The 24342-nt window shown below is 37.7% G+C and overlaps 2 protein-coding genes across 2 annotated transcripts in view; one reads left to right on the top strand and one right to left on the bottom strand.

Annotated features, from left to right (window-relative positions):
• The first annotated feature begins 640 nt into the window (after positions 1–640).
• The window catches only part of LOC126372513 (BTB/POZ domain-containing protein 6-B), a 33105-nt gene continuing 9403 nt past the window's right edge, over positions 641–24342 (top strand). The window contains exon 1 of the mRNA XM_050018313.1: positions 641–1033. The gene's annotated coding sequence lies outside the window, so the exon portion shown is untranslated. The remainder of the gene's footprint in view (positions 1034–24342) is intronic.
• Positions 857–22445, bottom strand: LOC126372657 (transmembrane protease serine 13-like). Its single transcript, XM_050018506.1, has 3 exons — positions 22254–22445; positions 21516–21981; positions 857–864 (listed from the first exon to the last, which is right to left on the bottom strand). Exons 2-3 carry the CDS (start codon positions 21970–21972, stop codon positions 857–859), a joined length of 465 nt encoding a protein of 154 aa, XP_049874463.1. The 5' UTR covers positions 21973–21981; positions 22254–22445.

Below are 24342 nucleotides of genomic sequence, written 5' to 3'. Positions count from 1 at the left end.
TTCATTGTACATTTGCCATCGAGATATAATTCAAGTAGGTATTTCGTACGTGCCTAATGTTACAGTAGCAACAATGATCTCCATTCACTTTAATATAATAATAAAACTACTGTTTCTATCGATAGTAGGTGCTTTGTGAACTATGAAGGTTTAGTTGACAAACAAAATTGGACACCTTATGAGTTGTTTTGTTGCGCATTTTTCTTTAAATTATTCTTATAGGTACCTATCTTTTATAATGGTTTTCATAAAAATACATTAAAACAAAAACATAAAGCGCATATTAGGTAGGTATGTACAATACCTAGTCATACTGGACAAGAGATGTCGGCGCGAATGTAATGAAATTTGTAAATGCAGTAGCGCTAGTACTTTAAGTGTAATTTTCTTTACAATTGTAGAGGCTAGAGACCGAAAAAAGGTAGAGACGATACACTGTCGCTAAGGGGAATGTTGAATCGATGCCAGTCTGGAAAGTAGCTTTTTCCTAACGCTACGTATATCATCTGAAAGACCAATTAATATGTTAAATTGACAACGTCTCGTTAGCAGGTACTCGGTTAAGTCGATACCAGGTAAAGGCTTGCTACTGTCAGTTGTTTGTTGTTGTCTGGAGGACGCATGCGCAGTGCGGCGGTCACCGGCCGGCGCTGGCTGCCAGTGCCAGCCACTTATCAGTCGAAACTCGTCTCGAATACACGCGTCTGCGCGAAAATCCGCGCTAATATTAGCGCGCGGGAAAGCATGGCCGCCGACTGAGCGCTCGGGTTTTTCCGTAGGGCGGGCGGCGCGCGCACCTCTCTCCCTGGACACCCTCAATATTACACCCACCACCATACCCACTGCACGTCTGGTTCTACCCTCCTGAAAACACAATAAAATTACAATTAATCACAAACTATCACAACAAAACCTCCTGGAGTGAGGCGAACTAAAGTGTGTGGTGTAGAAAAGTGCGCTATTCTGAGGACGAACTAAGATTACTGATGTTTACTCCCTGAAATGTGAAGCAGCTTGCAACATACGACAACAGGTAATTAATGTGATTTTTGTAAATAAATAAGCCATGTTTCGTTTTCATGCGCTTTTAATAAGGAGCTTTTGTCTAAATATGCTTGAGGCGCGGAAATTTTGTGACATTTCAGCTGAAATTCAGTCACCCGTATGGTTGACCTGACCTAGGAGTAAATATCCGTGACGTCTGTCACTATTAATTTCACAGTAAGTAACGTATTTTATATACTTACTGTGATCAATCCTAATACAATTTTATTCGAATACAAAGATACCATCAGGCATTGCATACGTGAAAAAGTCATGCTTTCAGCAAATAATAATGTGGCAACCGCATGGGCTTATAAAAACCTGTAAGTATCAATCACATTATCAATATTCAGTAGTCAAACTACTTATTGAAAAGTTGCATTTTCTCCTTCAGGCATAGAGTTTAATGTGATATTACCAATTAAATAAACCTACAGAAATATTAACTTAAAGACAAAAATATATTTATTGCGGTTGCATAGTTGTGTAAATTATCTAGTTAACACTTAATTAAATACAGGTGTTGCTACAGCAAACAGACATGCTGGCCATGGCTGCATGGCTGGTCATGTTTATTCTTTTACCTTTTGATGGTAATTTATATATTTACATATATTAGGTATTAAGGCGGAATAATAGTGATAAGTATGAACCATATCATATAATAATAATTAGATCATACACATACATACATACATAAACTCACGCCTATTTCCCACTGGGGTAACAGAGACTATAGAATTTCATTTACTTCCTGACACACTTCCTTCCTCGCTTTCATCAATCGCTTCATGAAAACCTTTTCTAAGGACATCTCCAATTTGGTCAATGTAAGTCCACCTAGGTCTTCCTGCCAGCTCTACCATTAACTTTCGCTTTATATACCGCTTTCGCAATTCTATTATCCTTCATCCGCTCTACGTGTCCAAACCAACCTAACATTCCCTTCTCAATCTTAGTAATCAAAGCATAAAGGTTCAGTTACTCAGTAAATATATCCTTATTAGCTAATCATCTGTTTACTTAGAAGGCAGAAGAAGTCAATATAGGCAGGCTAGATTATTTATTACCGGCCAAGTAGTTAAATGTAATTTGCGGCAAATCTACAATAAGTACGTTAAAAAAAAGCTACATTATACAAATTATGAAGTTTATAATCCCGTTTACCGTTTGATTAAAAACGTGTTCCAAGATGCAATAGAAACCTTTTTAGTAAGGAAAACAGTTGGAAAACATCTTTCTTTTTTCTTATAGCATTCAGAATTTCAGAGAGTTATTTCGAAATATTGAGTCAGAGTCGACATAAAGTTTCGAATGGCGCGTGCCACTGTACCTACTTCCATCTTGCCATTCCATTGAAATTCCGTTCTGAGGAAATTGAAAACAAACAATTGAGGGATACCTACTTGTGTACTTGTTTTTCGTTGTTTGCTGAAACAGAGCACGATTCCTTTGTAGCAACTGCGAGAATTTCTTACGGTTTCTTTGGAAAGAAAGGGAGAGAAAAATATTTATTCGGCAAAAAACATAATTAAGTACACACAGTTTAGTGGTAATTAACAATTGAATTATAAATAATGCCGAATCGGCTGCAGCTCAGCAAATGCCAAATGCTGTGCTGATTTTCAGCTACAGCCGATTTAGATGCGTTATTAGTTATTACCCTAAACAGGCTGATAGTTAGAATAGGAAGGTTTATCTCGATACACCCCTTCTTTAGCAAATGAAACTCATTAGTTATAAAGTACGGCACGTTAAGCCGTTGGTCCCGGTTACCACTTACTGATGTAAGTAAGTAGTCGTTACATGAGCCATGTAAGGGGCCTTTGGTGGTTCAATAGTAACCCTGGCACCAGGGTTGATGAGGTTGGTACTCCACTTCACAACCCATGCGATAGAAGTTATAAAGTATATATAAGTACTTAGATTCCTAAGTAGGTATCTCTATCTAAGTAATATAAGTATATTTATGCCGCTCCATTGGGCTTCAAAGAAACTTTGAATCAACTTAGAAAAGTTGGATTTTTGTATCGTTTTACTGGAAGTGAATTCAGGACACTTTAACGAGTAAAGTTAAAGTAAACCACCATTTTCATTCTAAATGACTGTAGGCAAGCGAGATTTTGTTTGCAATTTCAAAAAAACTCCTGCTCTCCGGCTCACATATCATTTTGTACTCCATTTGTACGTCCAAGTAGTTAATAACTTACCTTAAGACATGTCAAAAAAGGCCCACATATCCCGCTTTCTTGGCTCTATAGCAAACAAACACAATCATGAAATAAGCAAATAAATAATTTGAATTTTGAAGTACCATATATATTTACGTACTTTTCTCAAGTATATTTTATTAGTAAAATTCTGGGCACCCTCAGGCCTGTTGTTTTAAAATTTGTACCGGGTGAGAGCCCTTTACGCTCCCCATATGACCGGCCAGTCACGTCAAAAAAAAAGTAAAATATAACATTTCGATTTTCCTGATAAGTATATTAAAATACCGGCATTATATACTAATAAAAAGGTGGTCATTTTATATCGCGCGCATTGACCTCATTTCATGCCACGATGTACAGGAATAGAGCACAAATTGATTATGACATCCTATTACTCATTTTCTCTGCACGTTTCATAGCAAAACTGTACTCTTTTCCCATTACACCTATATCTCTAAACATGAAGGTCAAAAATATTCTTAATATTGACAGTTTTTTAATAGTTTATGTAAGGTAATAATTAGTTCTTTCCGATAAAGGTTAAGCTTCTTGGATTTTTATGATGCGACTTAAGTATTTTTTGTTTGGGTCAGATATTAAAAAAGTACTTATTTATTTATTATTTATAACTTAACCTAAAATACATATTTATTCAACATAAATGAAAATTAACGGTCGGCACTTTTTATGTTATATCGGTGGTGCAGGGTACTTAGCCGGAAGATTTAAACTTTAGGCATAGAATAACGAATAATGCTTCGTATAGAATGGCAACTCTCCGCTCCCCACCAGCGGCTGAGCTAGGTTTTCCTCACGCTATCGAACATAGTTTAGACCAGAATTGTACGAGTACGGCGTCAGACTTCACACACAGTTGCGCGTGTACGATAATATCAATGTGTAATGTCTGTGTAAAACGAGGTTATTTGTATGAAGTGTCCGAGGTGTGCTTTAGGGTAAGCTTTGCACACAATAAAGACCCATTTGATAAGGAAGTACGGCCAAATACAAAGTATTCTAGATTATTTCGTCATCTATTTGCTTATCGTCTTAAAAGTCAAAAGGCGCGATAGTCCATTAGTCACATTTTGCTTTATTCATCCTGGCGTTACGCCAAAGATTATATTGCTAAGGCCTTTTGAATCATAATGTGGATATGGAGTAAGTACGCTTGTTCGTAGAATTCTGAATGAATATTTTTATTTTTTGGCTCTATATCTAATTTTATTTTAAGTTATACCTGTCACTTTCTTATTCGCCGAAATGGAAAGAGACGGCCAATCGGCAGGCATAAAATTATTATTATTATTATTAACTCAGGCAGGCAGTTTTCACTGATAAGTGCCTGTATTCAACTATTCAGTTGTGTTTTCCTTTCTCTGTTTTATGGTAATTGTCCAATTTGTTTTTGAAGGTGTTGATGCTAGAAGCGGAGACCACGTCCTGCGGCAGCCCGTTCCACGCTGTTACTACTCTGTTAGTCAGGAAATGCTTATGGGGGTTGTTGTTTGAAATTCTTTTACAGAGTTTGAGCGTATGACCTCTTAGATTGGTGTTATGATTGAACAAGTATAGTGCTTCGAAGTTGTCCACGTCATAGTAGCTGTTTAAGATTTTGTATGTCTCTATTAAGTCTCCACGCTCCCTGCGAGCTTGCAGTGTGGTCAGCTTAAGAGTTTCTAGCCTCTCTTCATAAGATTTATTCCTGAGTTCAATTTATGGAACACTCGTCAATATTAAACAAAAATTTAAAAACCCTACCCAAAATTTTATAACGGCCAATAACCCAACAAAATTAAGCTCACAGCACATGTCAAATAGGTTGAATATCAGCGGGATGCCAATTTTATTCGCCCGGCTTATTTATTAATTTAGGTACTCAGTCATTTTAAAATTAACTGTTGTCAATCGTCAGTCCCTTTCCTTCTCGGCGGATAAGAAAATGACGGGTAAAACTAAAAATAAAATTAGGAGGTGTCTGCAGGAATCGGGGCCTTTGTTAGTGAAAATTTGATAATTAATTATAACGGTAAAATTAGTCAACCAGTATCTAGTTATATGTTCCGAGTTACGAGTACTCTGGAAGAAAGAAAGTTTATTCAGTTTAGGAAAGAAAGAATTCTGTCTGCTTCTAAGGTTATGTAGGTAGGTGTTGGCGAGGATTGGGTGTTACAGCTCTGCCTACCCTTTATTGTACACCATTAATACATAAATAATGACAAAAAAAATAGGCACAAAAGGTGGACTTATCACTAAAAGAGATGTCTTCCAGCCAATCCCGCAAGATGTAAGAGGTCGATAAAAGTGTACAAATAAAAGAATACGAGAAAGAACCATAGTGTTTGTTGGTGCATGTTATCGTGGTTTGTTTAATTTTGGTAAACTCTAAATTGTAGTCGAAATACTGTTTAATGTGCTTTAGTACGTTTGTGATAATTATGTTTCTGTTTTTGTGTAATGACGTATATTTTTAGCCAGTATAATATACTTCATTATTTTCTCTTAGCTTTACCTGGAAATGGAAACCTAGCCCTAATTTCATCCCTCGGTTTTTATTCCTTTACTTAGGAAATGTATTTGAAGTAAAAAAATATTTATTACCTACCAAAAATGTAAGGATTATCTATACATTTCTGTTTTATTACGATAGCATAGAATAAGGAATAATACTACGTATAGAACGGCAACACTCCGCTCCCCACCGCAGCGTCTGAGCTATGTTTACCTCACCCCCGAGTATAGTTTAAACTTGAATCGTATGGTGTAAGTCGTCATACACACAGATGCACGTGTACGATAATATCAATGTGTAGTGTCTGTGTAAAATGAAGTTGTTTGTATGAATTGTCCGGGGTGTGACGATAGATATAAAATATGCAACAACAGAGTTTGAGCTATTTCACAAATAAAAGTAAGTACATTTTTGTTTTTCTTCATTCACTCCCACTCATATTTTTACATCGCTAATAATGCTTACAGCGTGTAGGTAATAGATACACAAACACTTGCGTAGGAGTTGAAAGAAGAATCTTCAATAAGAATTGTAGTCAGGTCAACAACTTTCAGTACATTTACCTTGTTAATTAATGTATAAATGTATTATTAGGTACTTACAGTCTTATTCGAGCTCGTTAGGGGAAAGTTATTAGGGTTGTACCTCAAGCTACATACTTACGTAAACAACAGGAATCCCTGAGGTTATTATTTAGAGGTTAATGTAAAGGTACTTAGGCATTCCGATGTTTATTTAAATTCATAAATATCTTTATTCAGTAGGTAACATAGTTACACTTTGAATCGTCATTTTTTACATAACGAACGTCTCATCCGCCTAAAACTACTGCAGCTTCTCACAACCTGTATAACCGGGGAAATAAAGCTGCAAGAAAACCTCGGCACAGGGCCCTAGACATTCTTTTGAAACGATTTACGATAGACTTAGTACGAAAGACAGTACGTTGTAGTAACACAACGGAGTGGCATCGCCCGTGTGACATCTTCCTTACAGGGTATAATATTATAGAGGACCTACACGCGCGTCTAGGGACTTCCTCTAACCAACAGACTACACTGAACAATAGGATTATATCTATAATACCCACTTATGTCTTGCCTCGTCATTCTAGCATAGTATTCTACCTATTCTATGTTGTTTACTAGGAAGGGAAGAAAACGAGATTCATTATTTTTCTCTAAAAAGACTATATTTCGAATAATTTTTACTTCGTTTTGAGATTTACAGCCAGTACCTATGTTTCATAAACGACACATAAAGTATTGTCAACAAAGGAGATTTTATTTATTGTGAATGTTTTAGAAAAATAAAATCCATTTTGGCTGGCCGGTTTTCAGAAAAAATATTGTCGAATGCCTGTTATAAAAAGGAAAAAAAAAATGTAATTTAATGGTATTTAGGTTATTATTTTGAAATCTAGTGGCCAGTATTTAAGAAAAAGAAAATTATAAAATCTTTTTGCGCTAGATTAGAAAACGAAGACGTTAAGAAATAAAAGGTCTTTGACTTTAGCAATAAACGTAAATTCTTTGTAAATGTACGTGATAATCTCAGGTAATAATAGTTAATTGGCGTTTATGGATAAATTAGAATTATTTTCCTTTTGAACGCAAGTTATGCGTGACTCACTTTATGCCTACTTTGGGTGCAATACGTCACTCGCTTCGCATCTATTGGTTCGTAAGGATGTATGGTATGGAATAATACACTTGACGAATTAATGGAAATTGTACATCATGGAATTTATGGGTTCAATGAGCAATAGAAAAGATTCCTTTCGCCCTTACTAGCTGACTAACATGTCCTAAAAGTATGGTATATTAAGTCCTGCTTTTTGATATACTCACACAGTATAAGCTTATTCAACCGAGTGTAAGGAGCTAAGTTCTGCGCGTTGCCTTGCTGTATGGAGACTGTTATAAAACTGGTATGTTTACATTTATATCTTTAAAATAGGACACTTAATATAGGAACCTAGGCAACCAGCAGTGGAGCAACGTGGTGAAGTATGTTCTATATTGTCGGCTAATGATAGGTATGACTTAGATAAGGGAGGGGAAGTGTTTAAGCATATAACAGAAAGCAAGTTGATAGTATTACAAATATACACTGCACTGAAAACCTAAATACTACACGTTTAAAATTATAACAGTTTTTTCAGTTTACAGGATAAACTTTAGAAATAAAAAGAACTTGATAATGTTACTAATGTATAGTTTTCTTTTTTATATTTTCAATTCCTAACTTCTATAATTAAAAAAAAAAATAGTTCTTAGTTTGCAGGTCAGTGTACGTAGGTACTTAGTAAGGGACAAAAACACAAGTGTGGAACTTGCCATTCTAATAATCTAGTGAATTCACTAGACTACTTACAGTCGATGGGTTGTAAGCTTGCCCCTATAATTTCAGTCACTTAGGTAAAATATGCCAAGAGCATGTCCATTTCATTCTATATATATTTTGCTAAGTAAATATAAGAAAAAAAAGAAGTAGAGTAGACGTGAAGTGAAGTGTAGTAATGTATATAAAAGAAGTGTGTCAGGATCGAAGCAAATGGAATTCTATAGTCTCTGCTTACCTGGTTTATTTATGTATGTAAATATAAATAAGAAGTCAAGACATTGTTTTTAGTTATTCAATTACCTGTTAAAATATACTTAAAAAGGAGACTGACTGGAACTTATAGTGATTGATTGACCCATTCACTGCTCCGAATAACTTACCAAGGACACTCAGTACCTCTTCAACATTATTCTTAACGGTTATTTGCATAAGAACTTACAAAAAACCGAATGCTATTCTTAAACTAATGTTTGGTTGAATATTACCAATATTTAAGGTGATTTGTAGCTATTCCACGTATATGAATGGATACGTAATAAATAGATAGTTATTGGCGGTGGGCTGATAACCTGTCACCAACATATGGTTCAATTAAAAAATCAATTAAAAATTAAAGCCTCTCAGACGACGCCCCTGACTCGAGTAGCACCTAACTGACAACCCTCAGGCCTGTTGTCTTAAATTTTGTACCCAGCGAGAGCCTTCAGCAAGCGCTGGATGGTGATGCAAGCGCTGGGACCCCCCATTCCATCATCTACCCACCCGGGTGGATGATGTAATTGTGCCTAAGGTAATAAAAAGGGTCATCCAAAAACAAAGATAGGACACTCGAAAACAAAGATAAAAGGTGCATATATGTCTAATATCCATGAAATTAGAAGGTTAAACGAAGGAAAATCTTTACAGCGTCAAGTGCCTTTGAGGGACGTAGCCTGAAAAATCCCTTATTGCAGTGTTTAACCCCAGAAGATCAAGCTTTAAGCTTGTTATAGTCATATTAAGTATAACAAACAGCGAGTAACTTTACAATTAAGTATAAGTATAGACATCTCCATGATACTGAAAGTTTGAAACACCCGGCTCATACGAAGTTTACATAGTTGGATTATCATACTCCTCCGAGGATTAACTAGGTTGCTCTCATTGCTAAATTATATTATAGGTACTTACCTATTCTTCTTCTATCGTGTGGGTTGTGAGGTGGATGACCAACCTCATCAACCCTGATGTCAGGGTTATTATTGAGCCGCTAAAGGCCCCTGACGTGATTCAAATAACGACTACGCACTTACATCAGTAAGTAGTAACCGGGACCAACGGCTTAACGTGCCTTCCGAAGCACGGATCATCTTACTTCTGGACAATCAGGTGATCAGCCTGCAATGTTCTAACCAATGACCAAACTAGGGACTATAAAGTTATTTGTCCCCACCGGGATTCGAGCCCGGGACCTCCGGATCGTGAGCAAAACGCTCAACTGCTAGATCACGGAGGCTGTTACATACCTATTAATAATGGAATAGGTATAGATTTATAAATAAAGGCAATTTTTTATCTACTTTATCTTAATAGATAGGTAATAAAGTCAAGTCTAACTAGTCAAGTGTAGTAAATGTTTGTTTCCTGGTAGTGGTTGCCTGGAAGAAATTGCTCTAGAGCAATAAGGCCGCCCGGGTTATAATGTATTCATGTGTTATGTGTGTTTGTTAAAATTGAGTTCTGTACAATAAAGTGTAATTGATTTGTTTTGATCAGTTACTGTTTACTTAACGTCAAAACAGGAAAGTACCATGGAATTTGTTTAAAAAATCAAACCTGTGACGTCATAGAAAAACGTGACAAAATGTCGCTCTTATTACATTTTTTTTGATAAAATTCATAAATAAGTTAAATGGAAAAAAGAACACATTTTTTGTCACCTCAGAAATCAGAATTTCATAGTTTATCTTTGACCTGGCAAACTTCCCAAAAGTGATATTAAATAAAACTTTTTTTTTTGACGTGACTTATTGTAGATTTGCCGCAGATGGCATTAACTACTTGGCCGGACAAATGGGGAGCGCTGAAGGCTCTCACCCGGTACAACGTTTAAGACAACAGGCCTGAGGGTGCCCAGTTGGGCGCGAACCTCGGCTCAGGGCGTCGTCTGAGAGAAAAAATATTTGAAAGAATTAATCGACCCTAGTGGGTCGATAGCGATAAGCGCTGAATGAGGGAAATCGTCGACCACGCCGGCGGGGTCGGTATCGGGGTCCTGAAGTGTTTGGTGTCGCGAGCTGATTGGCTGCCTCTATGGCCTAAATAAAACTAATCACTTATTCTCAAGCAATTCCTTCCCCGACCACTAATACCTACTATGTACTGGTACCTACTTAAATCTTCACCTCTGATATTGGTTTTATGTACGGTGCATACTCTACATTCAAACCATGTTCATAACAAGATACAAATACCATTATGATTCATTTCGCATGTTGTATCAGTGATCTGCGCACCGGATTTTAACCTTCCAGCCATTTTAACGTATTTTTACGGTCATTTTAACACGATCACGCCCAAACTAGCCATAAAACACACGTACAACGTGTAGTTACGGTTTACGACTCATCGGTTTCATGTCGCGAATTAAAAGTAGACAAGTCTACTACATTTTAGAGATAAAATCTATGAAATTTATCGAAGTTTTATAGGCTTACAGAATATAAAATTCAATTTATGTAACAGATTTTGTAGATATGGAACAAAAACTATGATACTACCGTATATATTAGCCCGCCCTGGAACAGCTCTCCACCAACCCGTGCTGGAGTATGCTGCGTACCCTCTGCGGATGATTGAGAGAAGGCATGTGCCCAACAGCGGGACGTATATAGGTTTTTTATTTAAGTAATAACATCGTAACGAATACTGAGCTAATGATAGTGTATTGAAGTTGAAATAAATAAATAAATAATATTAAGTGAAATTTTCTGTCACAAAATTCATTACTTTTTGTGTTTTTCTAAATTATTTCAATTCCATACTTTTGCAACGTAAAATTCCAGAATCATGGTCCGAATCAACTCTCAAAGTTTTCGTTACGATGTCGCTAACATCCTGTATAAGTAGTAGACAGGGCTTTTCAATCATGTGCGACAATACTTCGCGAAGGAAAAGAAGTTCCGTCAAGTAATTGTATAATTTTAACGTAAATAAGTAATATTAATGATCTAGCTTTCATTTATTTATTTATTTATTTATTTATTTATTTATTTAAAAGACGAGCACAACAGTTAACAATCATAATAGAGGATAACATCTAATAGTGTATAAAGTATTATACCAGATTGTGAAACCAGTAAAGTGTCGTACAGCATGATCGACCTTAACAACTGTGATTGAAAAAGAAAAAAGACAAAATAATTAAAAAAAAAAAATAGAGGAAAATTTTTAACAATATGAAGCACAGATAAATATTGATTATGTATAATAATATGTACCTAAGTAATGAACAATGATGATGATGATTATGTAAGTAATAATTCAGTATGTTTACAGAAACCTCTTCAGAGCTAATAGTCTGACTCGGGAATCGAATAGATTTTCCAGAGATTTCATAGCGGTGCTTCGTAGCTCTAAGCTCTAATGAAAAGATTTATTATTCAAAATACGGCTAGAACTGACGTTTAATTTAGTATCAGTTCTGAGTAACTCTCGGGAGAAATGTTTGCTTTCCATTAAATTATCTAGTCCCTTTAAATATTCAGGGAAATGGAAATACTTTTAAATTACTAGAGAGAAGTTTCTGATACTAGTAGCACTTTTAAATAAAATATTCTGCATGCTATTCCAGCAGCACTTTGTAACTTCATCGTCTGAATTGAATATTTTCTATTGCTTATTGAATTTCCTTTCGCGTCGTTTTATTGCCAAGCGTCCTTTATAAGTACTACCTACCTACAGTCATACACTTATGAAGTAGAAGTCATATTCAAGACGAGTTTTTAAATAAAAATACACTGTAAAATAGCGATGACGAATTTCAAACACAATAGAAAAAAATATAAATCTCAAATATCTTTTTAGCTCTACATAGTCTAGATATAGACAAAATCTCCACATTAAAAACCTATGGTTCCACAAAAAGCTATAAATTAGATAATAATTAAAGTCCTAATTAATAATAACTAAATAGTTAATTAGTAGTTATTGGTTGGTTGGATTGGTAGTTGGTTGGGTTATTGGTTAGTTAGTTAGTTGGTAGTTTTAATTAGTTATATGGATACGATATACAAATAATAATATAACCCAATTTATTAAATGAGTGATCACTTGGTTTAGACCCGTGATCACTTAAAGGTACCAGCCTTAAAGAGTCGAGATGGGATCAATACAGACATATAAATAATAATAATAATGAAACACTTTATTGCACACAAATCATCTCTTTGCGTAAATTATCTTCAGACAATATAACCAGAAACGCAATGGCTGCCAAAAGGCGTGTGGTGCAAGATGACGTGGTTACACTTGACCTGGTTCCTATGTAGGGCGGGCGGGTCAATCCGCCGCGCCGCCCAAACGCACTAATACAATACGTAACAGTTATTAGAAAAAATCCGTGCAAGCCACAAACAAGAATCGTGACATTTAGCATAATGTATGTGACATGTAGGTCACAAAATGCATATTATTTTATTCAATAGGTAGAGCCGTTTACCATCATTATCCTCTCAAAACCAACCTGCAAATTCTGCCCACAAAAGCCCGGTTAATCCCTTACACGGGTATCAATCCGAGTGGAGTACGCTAGGTTGATGTTTGCGTATAGGTTTACCTAATTAAAATGGTGATCCGTATCAAACCCGATGCTCAGTGCATGTTACCTGCTCGCCTTTTCACTGTAACACACAGAGTCACGTTAACAGGAACGTGTTTGGGGTAAAATGGAGTGAGTATCCCCCCAGTTGTAACTCCCCCTAGTGGAGAGGGGGTTTAGCTTGCCTAGGATTGTTACAGGAAAAGCGCTGTAGGTATTTCATGGAATCGATTTCTATCGAGCCAATCAGCTTTAAATGTATCGACTGGTGGCATTCGTTTTATATCCTCTTATTATTTTAATATAGGTTAATATTGCTTGTTCAAAATCGTGTATATTTTTCAATAGGTACAGTCGTGAGCAATATAATGTACCCACCATAGGACTCTGTCGCACTAACATATTTGACATTTAGTGAGACTTACAGTTTAATTTATCAAAAAAGTTAATGTGACATGGTACCAAAGTGTATATATATTAATGCTCGTGACCGTACTAACCCACCTACCTACCAGTACCTATTCAGTTTAGCTGCACAGCTTGTGACATTAGTATACAAACCAATCAAGTATCTATTTTAGAAAAAAAAAAAACAATATTATAGTAATTATAACACAAAAATATTCCACAAAAATATTTTGTTAAAGCAAATTGTCAGGCAAAGGTACCCACGTTGAATTTGCTCATAATGTTACTTATATTAAATCAAATGGTTGGTCTTTGTAATTTTTATGTATTCTGCCCAAATTAGCTGTAACACTTTACAGGCTTTGAGGCCACACAATGTTCACAAATAACACGACAATGCTTCTCTGCCAGATATGTTTCAATGTCGATCTCCTCTAAAGACCTTCTCGCGAAGCTCCAATATTTGTATAGAAATTAGCTGCAAATCTGAAAAGATGTTTGATCTCTTATTTGGAATTCGAGTAAATATTGGCCGCTGAAATAAGGCGTTGAATGACCTTAAATATCTTATGTAAATACATCGTTAGTTTTTTTTCAATAAGTAACGCAAATTGTATAAATAAGTGTATTACTACACAACAAGCGACTCTACTTTTATGGCTAAATTATGACATATTTAATGTAAACTTTGCAGTTGTTACTTAAATATATACTTACTACGTTTTTGGAAAGTATCAACATGGTCCATAATGTTGAAATCATGAATCTGTGGTTTCTTGAGAACGCAACGTCTTCTCATAATTAAAACTAACTTATAAATGTTAGGGATACTTACAATTTTAAAATGCACATTTGTGCGAACAGCATGCAATTTGAAGTAGAAGGGACTTTTTTATACTTACTTACTCGTAAATGCAAAAAAAAATGAGATAAAGGGGCTATCTGCCGAAGTGTGCTAAAAGCCGTTTTCTGTGTTCACCTATGAAAGTTACGCGCCGGTCTCCGGACACATGCGCGCGCGGCGGTGTGTCGGCGCAGGCGCATCGTTTCCGCGTGTCGCAGGCGAGCCGTTCTATTTCCGATCCCTGCGAAAGCTGCAATATGCTTGTTTTGCCATAGCGTACTCTTAGCCCTTAATTCTTCTACAATATACGCTTATAAAATAATCTGTGGGATCTTGTAGGCTAGATTAGATTAGGTAGATTAGGATACGCTTGACTTTTGAGATTATATATTATGCCGTTTTAACTCACACCTATATACATAAAGGTTCACACGTATAGTAGATACTCTGTATCTGCTTTCAGCATTAGAACACAACGTGGCCCTTTCTTTTTCGAAAGAAAAATAATAACTTGTTTGAAAAAAGAATACTTAAAATTAATTGTAAAAAATTAAAGTGTTCTTTTTTTGAATTTAAATATTAGAACAGTCTAGAACATTACCTACCATTCTGCTAACACCAAAAGATTACACCGTCTGAAAATTATCTCTCAATTTTGAAGCAGAATTTATTTAAAGCTATTAAATCAAATGATCCCCGATAAACTTTTTGTATCTTAATTACTTACAGAGCTTTATGGCAGCAACTTGAATGATTAAAACACTATACAATGAATGGTTTCATTATATTCTATTGCGTTATATCATGTTTATACTTACAATTTATTTCAAAATTGATTTCGAATTTATACGTATGCTCAGGGGTGAAGGAAACCCAAATTCCTGGAAAAATCGTTTCAAAGGTATGTAACCTAACCGGTACTGGGCTGGATTTCCTTCACGGATTGGAATGTCAGACGGGCAGTCGCTTCTGCAAAGTAAATATAGAAACATTCTACAGAAAACTGGACCTGTCAAATATACATGTTAAGTAAGCGGACCCTTTGAAAATTAGATAACCCATCATCTGATGATGATGGCTTACGATGCACTGACTGTAGTTTTCCATCACGTCAGGTCCAGTCCAGTCCAGAATGCCATCTGCGGCAAATCCACAATAAGTCACGTCAAAAAAAAAACCCGTCAGATACAATTATTTTGTTCCGTAACTATTTTCTGAACATACCTTAACCGGCCAAGTAGTGAATGCCTTCTAAAGGCAATTTCAACGGCCTCTGTGGTCCAGTGGTTGAGCGTTGTGCTCACGATCCGGAGGTCCCGGGTTTGTATCGCAGTGAGGACAAATCACAAAAATAACTTTGGGATCCCTCGTTTGGTTAGGACATTACAGGCTGATCACCTTTTTTGTCCAAAAAAAGATTGACTTTGATTGTCCAAAAAGTAACAAGAAATGCTAGCTGTCAGTTTTGAGCATACCTGGTTTTCTTATACCATTTTCCGCGGTATAGCGGTAGTCGTGACCTCGGTTGGGGCAAGGCTGCGTTATCGGCGGTATTAACTCGTATTAAGTCATGTTAGGCAATGAGGAGACACGGTCTGTCTACCCTGGACATTCGCTGGTCGAGGCATTGATCACAGTAAGCATACTCTGGAGGAAGCGACGGAGGTTAGGCATTTTAAGTATTGTAGATCGATTCGCGAGTTTATGAAAAAACATTTAATTGTTTTTATTTTTTTAAACACATTATTGTGGGGAATATCGTACAGGTTCTGGGCAAAAACGAACCATTCTCTATTGAAATATTTTTTAAGTACATTTCTGATCTTAACTAATGTTTCTGGCCCGAAGATAAAATGTTTTTTGGAGGATTTATCCTTGTCAAATTATCCTATTAAGAGGGCGAATTAGACCAATTAGGTGTTTGATATGGTGTTATAAATATTTTTTTAAAGTTTTGTGGTAGGTAATGGAATAATTTTCTAGTTTCTTCTTGTTTATGCGTGTGTAGTAAGACCACGGTAACATGATCATTAACTAACATACGGATACCTGGATATACATAAAGCTGCCTCAGGTACATGCTCTATAAATAAAACAACCATTGAAATAATAAATAATAAGTATATTGGTTACTTACTCTAAATTTCCAAAACGCACGCGTGCTCAAACACAAGTGTACACGTGTTCAAAATGGTACGTCTGCCTTCGATGCGTGCTCGAATCAAAAAAGCCCCAATGAAAGACAAACGCGCCTTTTTATACCCTTTCTCCTAGTGTTGCCATATGAAGGCAACACAAATTCGCACAAAATTACAGAAAACCTAACATTCGACCATCCTGACGTCGTGCATGTCCTCATGCACGTAGACAAAACGTCTAATGTTCAAACCTAACATTCGGCAGGCCAAGTGATTCCACACTCATCGAGAACAGTTACAAAGCTTCACTTAAAATCTAAAAGTACAACGACATATAATCACATTTACGGGGTGAAACATCAGCTCTTCTTTCTAATCATTAAAGCTATTCAAGTTGTCAATAGTTCGCAAACCCTTCCTTCTCACGAACCATTGCAAAGCAATTGAGTGTGAACCTTCTTTCTCACACTTGTAATTATCGTATACAAACCTTCCTTCTTATATACGATAATTAAAATAATCATAATATAAAGCTACTCAAGTTGTCAATAGTTCGCAAACCCTTCCTTCTCACGAACCATTGCAAAGCAATTGAGTGTGAACCTTCTTTCTCACACTTGTAACTATCGTATACAAACCTTTCCTTCTTATATACGATAATTAAAATAATCATAATATTACAAAGCTATTCAAGTTGGCAATAGTTCGCAAACCTTTCTTTCTCACGAACTATTGCAAAGCAATTGAGTGTGAACCTTCTTTCTCACACTTGTAACTATCGTATACAAACCCTTCCTTCTTATATACGATAATTAAAATAATCATAATATTATAAAGCTATTCAAGTTGGCAATAGTTCGCAAACCCTTCTTTCTCACGAACTATTGCAAAGCAATTGAGTGTGAACCTTCTTTCTCACACTTGTAACTATCGTATACAAACCCTTCCTTCTTATATACGATAATTAAAATAATCATAACATTATAAAGCTATTCAAGTTGGCAATAGTTCGCAAACCCTTCTTTCTCACGAACTATTGCAAAGCAATTGAGTGTGAACCTTCTTTCTCACACTTGTAACTATCGTATACAAACCCTTCCTTCTTATATACGATAATTAAAATAATTGTGAACCCTCCTCACAAAATTGAAAGTCACCTTAACTAAATAGCTATGAGCCCTCCTTCTCAAGCTATTACTAAATACACATCTTACAGTTTCATCCAACAAACAGTACCTCTACTTACTTTCTTTTGATTGTATATAATAATGACACAATCAGTCATCTTCATCACTACTTTCTTTATCATCATTAACGTGAATCCAGGGTGACATTCGATTTGTTAAATGAAGTAGTCATCAATCCCAACAAATTCAAACTCAAAAATATGTTTATTCAGTAGGTAACATTGTTACACTTTGAATCGTCAATTTTTACATCTTTAAGGGATTCCCGAACTGACAATAAAGTATAATTTTGCGTTTCGCATACTATTTCGTTCAACATAGGATTAATTTCCGCATCCATCTAAAGTCCAAACATTACCTCAGTCCGTCCGGTTGTCTTCCGACGGGTGTTGTTCATGCCCCATTGGACTCTACCTATCTTGTCATCCCAGACGTTCTTGTCAAAATTACGATTTTGCGCAGTTACGACCCTAACATCGTGCGATTACACTGCTCTACTTGTCCATTGGACCTAGGACTTGCAACTGCGTTCAACACGTGTCTAATACCTTTATCCGAGCAAAACGTTTGAACACGTACGATGTGAAGCAAGTACTGCGGTCGCTAATCATTCGATCTGGGTTTCTGAATGTATAGAAAATATCTTCTAATTCTCGCGTTGTTGTAACTGTTTTTGGTATTTCTGACTGGCCTGATAAATTTAGATTTCGTAAAGGCATCTACGACTACCAATAGGTAAGAGTTTTCCTCTCTTTGATCGCACAAAAAGGTCCAAGGTGATTGATGTACAGGGTGTGAAAAGGCACCTCGACTTTTCGTTTACGTGGAATAGGCCCTCATTTGAATTAGTTTTCTGTTATGTACTTTAACCCATCTGCATCAATATCAGTGGTAAGAAATTCCCGAATGCGACCCAGTTCACTATCACCTAATTGAAGAGTCTACAATCTGTCCCCCTCATTGATTGACATAACCGTCGGGTAAAGACCAGCGTCAATTTCCATTGAACTAAGATCCTCAATTGGGTTCCGAAATAGAAGGTCCACGTGCGACATTTTCGTGCCAGCACGATATTCAAAAAGCAAAAACAGCCACCAGCGGGCAATACGTCTAACCAAATCACGTTTGGAAAGCATGGAGCGCAACGCACTACAATCGGTCATGATTTTGAAATTCTGACCCAGAAGATAAACCCGAAACTTTTGAGCGAACTTACTATAGCAAGAGTCTCAAGTTTATAAACCTTTTCTCTTCTGGAGATGTCTGGCGACTATAGTACGCTACGGGATGGTAGGTGTCGTTTCCATTACGTCGCTGCATCAATATTCCACTGACGCCCACTTCACTGGCGTCAGTGTGCAACTGTGTTTCGGCGGTCGGGTCGTAAATGGCTAAGATTGGCCTATCTATCAGACTACTCTTGAGATCAACAAATGCGGCTTCTTGTTCCTCAGTCCAACACCATTCCACATCCTTCTTGAGCAACTTATTCAACGGATGTGATAAAGACGCGTAATTCCTTATAAATTTTCCGAAAATATCCTACTAGTCCCAGAAATTGGCGGACGGAATGTGGACTGGTGGGACGAGGAACATCAAACACTGACTGTGTCTTTTTGTCAGCCGGCCGCACCCCAGCAGCGCTAATATCATAACCCAAATAGTTAATAATTCTGCTGTAAGAAATTACATTTTGCCAAATTCAGAGTTAGGCTTGCCTTTTCTATCAACTGTAAAGCCCTTTCTTACCTATCCAAACACTCTTCTACATCCTTTTCGTAAGTTAATACGTCATCGATGTAAGCAGTAGCTTCTGAGAACCTAGCGGAAACCAATACCTTATTCATCAGCCTTTGAAATACAGCTGGTTCGTTAGCCAACCCAAACGGCATACGATTAAATTCATATTGGTCGTCTGGGGTGATAAAGGAAGTTAAGGGTTTCGATTCTTCTGCAATAGGCACCTGGTAGTATCCAGTTGCCAGATCCAAAGTTATAAAGTAGGCCTGCCCCACTAATCGAGCAATCTCGTCTTCAATCACTGCCATCAGGTACCTTATCTTAACTGTCATTGAATTCAGAAACCTATAATCAATAACACAGAGCCTTTGTTTACCGTCCTTCTTACGAACCAACATAATTGGACTCGCATATTCCGATACAATTTCTCGTACAATCCCCGCATTCATCATCTCACCAACCATTTCTCTTACTTGTTGTCGTTCCTTGTGCGACAATATGTAAGGCCGGTAAACCACAGGACGCTCAATATTCAATTCAATTTTCATTTCAGTCATATTTGTACATCCCAACTCCTCTAATGATTGCGCGAAGCAATGCTTGTATTCGTTCAAAATGTTAAAATAGACGTCGTTTATGTGGCTCTTCAAGCGTTTTTGCTAAAGTTAACATCTTTAGGTTCTATACCTAAATGCTCGCCAACGAGGTCTGTGGGTGATGTACAAATATGATTGACAATCTGAACTCTATTTCATCTACCTATAATATCACCTTTATCAATATAACAAAAGCTGACAATGGGGTAATATGAACAAAGAGCTGACCTTCCTCTACTTTGTATAACCCGCCGGCTATCGTGAATTCTCGGTTTGGCTTCCCCACGACTCTTCCGCTAAGCCTAACATATCAATTAATCACAACATCAGTACGAGCTCTGATAATCGCCTCTCCACTCAATCTTGCGCATGAAGCGGAGACGACCTTTACACTCGCAGTATCACCACTACCACCGTTAGCAAAAGGGAATTCATCATCATAATAAAACCTCAATTCGTTGGCATTCTTGAATACCAGCACCTGCTTCTGTTCGGTGAAGGACTGTCCTACTAATATCGGACAATTGAGCAGATTACTGTCAACCACGTGACACAAAACATCCGCACTAACACCGTCGACGCATAAATTAACCTGTGTCCTGCCCATGGACAAAATAAAATCACTACCAAAACTTTTAGTGGAGTCGGGGGTTGATCACAAGTCTACCCCAAAATCAGTGTCGTTGTTTGTTTTATGAGCGAAACTTCGCTACCGAAATCTATAAACGATATCATAGAGGTGTCATTTACCCTAACTGTATTGAAATATTTTGAGCCCGACTTAGAGGTAAGTATGCGCATGATTTTAGGAATGTTACCTAGATTATCACGGTTTTAAAAAAAAAAGGGACTCTGCAAGTTTCCATTTTATGACCGAACCTACGACATCCTGTACATTGGACCAGAGGTTTGGGGCATTTAAGATACGGCTAACCTTTTTCCCTACAGTTAAAACAAAATAATTTGTAACTTGAATTTTTTTTTGAAGTCTTAACTGATTTATCCCTATTGTCATTATTACTTCCCGCTGTGGATTCAGTCGACTACTTTGTTTTATTAAAATGAAAGCGATCGGGCGGCGGTTGGTTCTCCTTATTACTCATCAGAAAATGGAGTTGATCAGGCTGCGTACATCGTAACGCTTATCGCTGGATCTAATTGTCTTGTCACTTAATCCGTGGATAATGCAGTCCACGGCTCGTTTCCCTTCGATGTCACACCGGTTCACGATGGCTAATTCTTCATAATAATAAACCTCTAGCGGTTCACCAAACCTACTCTTTCGCCTAAGCGTATCCTCCAGGGATTGGCCATAATCATGTTCAAAAGGAAATGCGTCTAACCACTTTTGCTGCCATTCTGCCCAGCTGTACAAAATAGAATTGAAGCTTTCATACCAAACTCTGGCCAACTCCTGCAGTTTCTGCATTGCGAAGTGGATAACGGTTGTTCTCATCCCATCCGTAAACAGTGGCACACTCATTAACTTTCTTTAACCAAGTATCAATCTTTTGACTTTTCGATGAGGGTCCAAATTCGGGTAACATGGTTCATAATACTACTGGAAGGATGTGATGTGGCGACTGCTGTCGGATTAGGTTAAGATCTTAAGTTAACTAATGATTCAACAATATTAAGAACATCTTTAGATGAAAATGTAGGGCTATCTGACCTTTCTATTCCCTTAGCTGCCGACGAACGTCGCACCTCCTGCCCTTCGCCGCGACGTCGTTGGCTGTGTCGCTCGTTGTGCCGACGCGTGAAGCGACGTCTCTCTCCGGCTGCACTCCCGGCTCTCTCTCCGGCTGCGCTCCCGGCTTGTACCGGCTCGGCTCGGCTCGGCTCGGCTCGGCTCGGCTCGGCTCGGCTCGTCTCGGCTCGTTTCGGCTCGTCTCGGCTCGTCTCGGCTCGGCTCGGCTCGTCTCGGCTCGTCTCGGCTCATCTCGGCTCGTCTCGGCTCGTCTCGGCTCGGCTCGGCTCGTCTCGGCTCGTCTCGGCTCGTCTCGGCTCGTCTCGGCTCGGCTCGGCTCGGCTCGGCTCGGCTCGGCTCGGCTCGGCTCGGCTCGGCTCGGCTCGGCTCGGCTCGTCTCGGCTCGTCTCGGCTCGTCAGTCGTCTTCGTGGAACGATCTCGTCTTCAAGAGGCATAATCTGGAACTCGAAAACATTGGAACATGTAAATATTCTTCAGATAACCCTATATGTATATATTTATACAGATATATTTCCAAAGTAAAATATCTCAAAAACGGTGTATCCTGATTAACACATATGGATACGATCCCACTTCTGAAATGTAGTATGACCACGGTAACATGATCATTAACTAACATACGGATACCTGGATATACATAAAGCTGCCTCAGGTACATGCTCTATAAATAAAACAACCATTGAAATAATAAATAATAAGTATATTGGTTACTTACTCTAAATTTCCAAAACGCACGCGTGCTCAAACACAAGTGTACACGTGTTCAAAATGGTACGTCTGCCTTCGATGCGTGCTCGAATCAAAAAAGCCCCAATGAAAGACAAACGCGCCTTTTTATACCCTTTCTCCTAGTGTTGCCATATGAAGGCAACACAAATTCGCACAAAATTACAGAAAACCTAACACGTGATTGTTTTCTTGTTAATTAGTTGGTGGGTTTTCTATGTTGTGTGTAATAAGTTTAAGAGGGCGTGTTGGAGGTTACTAACAAATCATATGAGTAAATACGAAATTCCCGTCTTCTTGTATCCTTAGGCATGTAACTTAAGTAATTTAATAATGTAGGTCGGAGAAATGTGATTTGAGGAGGAAGATTTTTTCATTTAGGACAATCTTCTGGAACGATCTGTTCAATTTTGTTGGAATTTGCATAAAAGCTTTCAGTGTTTCATTACAATCTTGACAAATATTGTTCCTCTCCATTTTCCTGTTCGAATTTGAGTTATCTAGGTAAGTATGTTAAGTTCTTGTATGGCATATTGTTGATTGATAATATAAAATTGTATTCTTTCAAAACTAAATGAACTTAAAAAATATTATTGGTTCGTAGGCAAGCTGTAATACGCAACAAACAAATAATGGAGCTACAAATACGCAAAAATTACCTTCGATTTTCCTTTTGATTCAGGGGGTGATACAGCCCTAATAATTATTACCAATAACTTTCATAAGACAATCAAAGTTTGTCACATATTTCTGAACAGTTCTGAGTAGTTACTTATGCCATAACGGTGTCTGTGGTTGAGCGTTGGGCTTACGATCCGGAGGTCCCGGATTCGAATCCCGGTGGGGATATATCATAAAATCACTTTGTGATCCCTAGTTTGGTTAGGGCATTACAGGCTGTGATTACCTGATTGTCCGAAAATAAGATGCTCCGTGCTTCGGTGGGCACTTTCAGCCGTTGGTCCCGGTTACTACTTACTAATGTAAAGAAGTAGTCGTTACATTGGAGGCTCATTAATAACTCTGACACTAGGATTGAAGAGGTTGGTAATCCACCTCACCACCCACAACCCACACGATAGAAGAAAACTTATGGAAAATTTTATCGAAATCGATAAATTTGTTTTTCCCTAACATGTGTGGCACGTGATTTTGTTCCTATTTTGACAGAACGACATATCTTATTTGGGTACATATATTAGCAGCAATCGACGAACCGACATAAATTATATGATTAGAATGGATAAAATGACTGTGACAAATTATTATCACGTTGCGCATATTACCCGTAATGATATATACAATTCTCCCTCTCCTGAGAGGACTGTACCCACTGTGCTACACTAACTATCTGGAGAGAAACGCATTTGTGCTTTCGTAATATCGCACAGTCGGTTGCTCTCTAAATATAGGGCATTCCGTCCAGCGTGTAGCTAGGCGTTGTATGTGGGTCATTAGAGGCACAGGGCCGGTGAGAGGGGGCCTTTACACGGCTATTAATCAAAAGTTCGATCTAAGTCATCATCATCATCACCAGCCCATTAAAGTCCCCACTGCTGGGGCACGGGCCTTCCCTATGGATGGATAGGGAGATCGGGCCTTAAACCACCACGCGGGCCCAGTGCGGATTGGTGGTTATTATCGACTGCTAATGCAGCCGGGACCAACGGGTTAACGTGCCTTCCGAAGCACGGAGGAGCTCGAGATAAAAACTTTTTTTTGTGGTCACCCATCCTATGACCGGCCTTTGCGAAAGTTGCTTAACTTCAACAATCGCAGACCGAGCGCGTTTACCGCTGCGCCACCGAGCTCCTCTAATTACTTGTATTAAAAAATAGAGCCTGTGGAAAGTCTAAGGAAAGGAACTCTTTTGAAAATCTGGTCCTCTTCTGTCGTGTGAGTTGTGAGTCGATCTCCGACCACAACAACTACGGTGTTAGGGTTATTATTAAGTCGCTTGAGGATGCTGATATGGCTAGGGATCAGAGAGCAATGCAGAAGATTGCGTTTGATAGATAGCTTAGAATCAAATTTAAATCAGCTATATTTGTTACTGATATATAATTTAACAGGTATAT

This window comes from Pectinophora gossypiella, chromosome 14 (genome assembly GCF_024362695.1).
Source record: "Pectinophora gossypiella chromosome 14, ilPecGoss1.1, whole genome shotgun sequence".
In the NCBI taxonomy this organism is placed as follows: domain Eukaryota; kingdom Metazoa; phylum Arthropoda; class Insecta; order Lepidoptera; family Gelechiidae; genus Pectinophora; species Pectinophora gossypiella.
The sequence above is the reverse complement of the archived record's forward strand: the minus strand, read 5'-3'. Positions and strand labels throughout refer to the sequence as shown.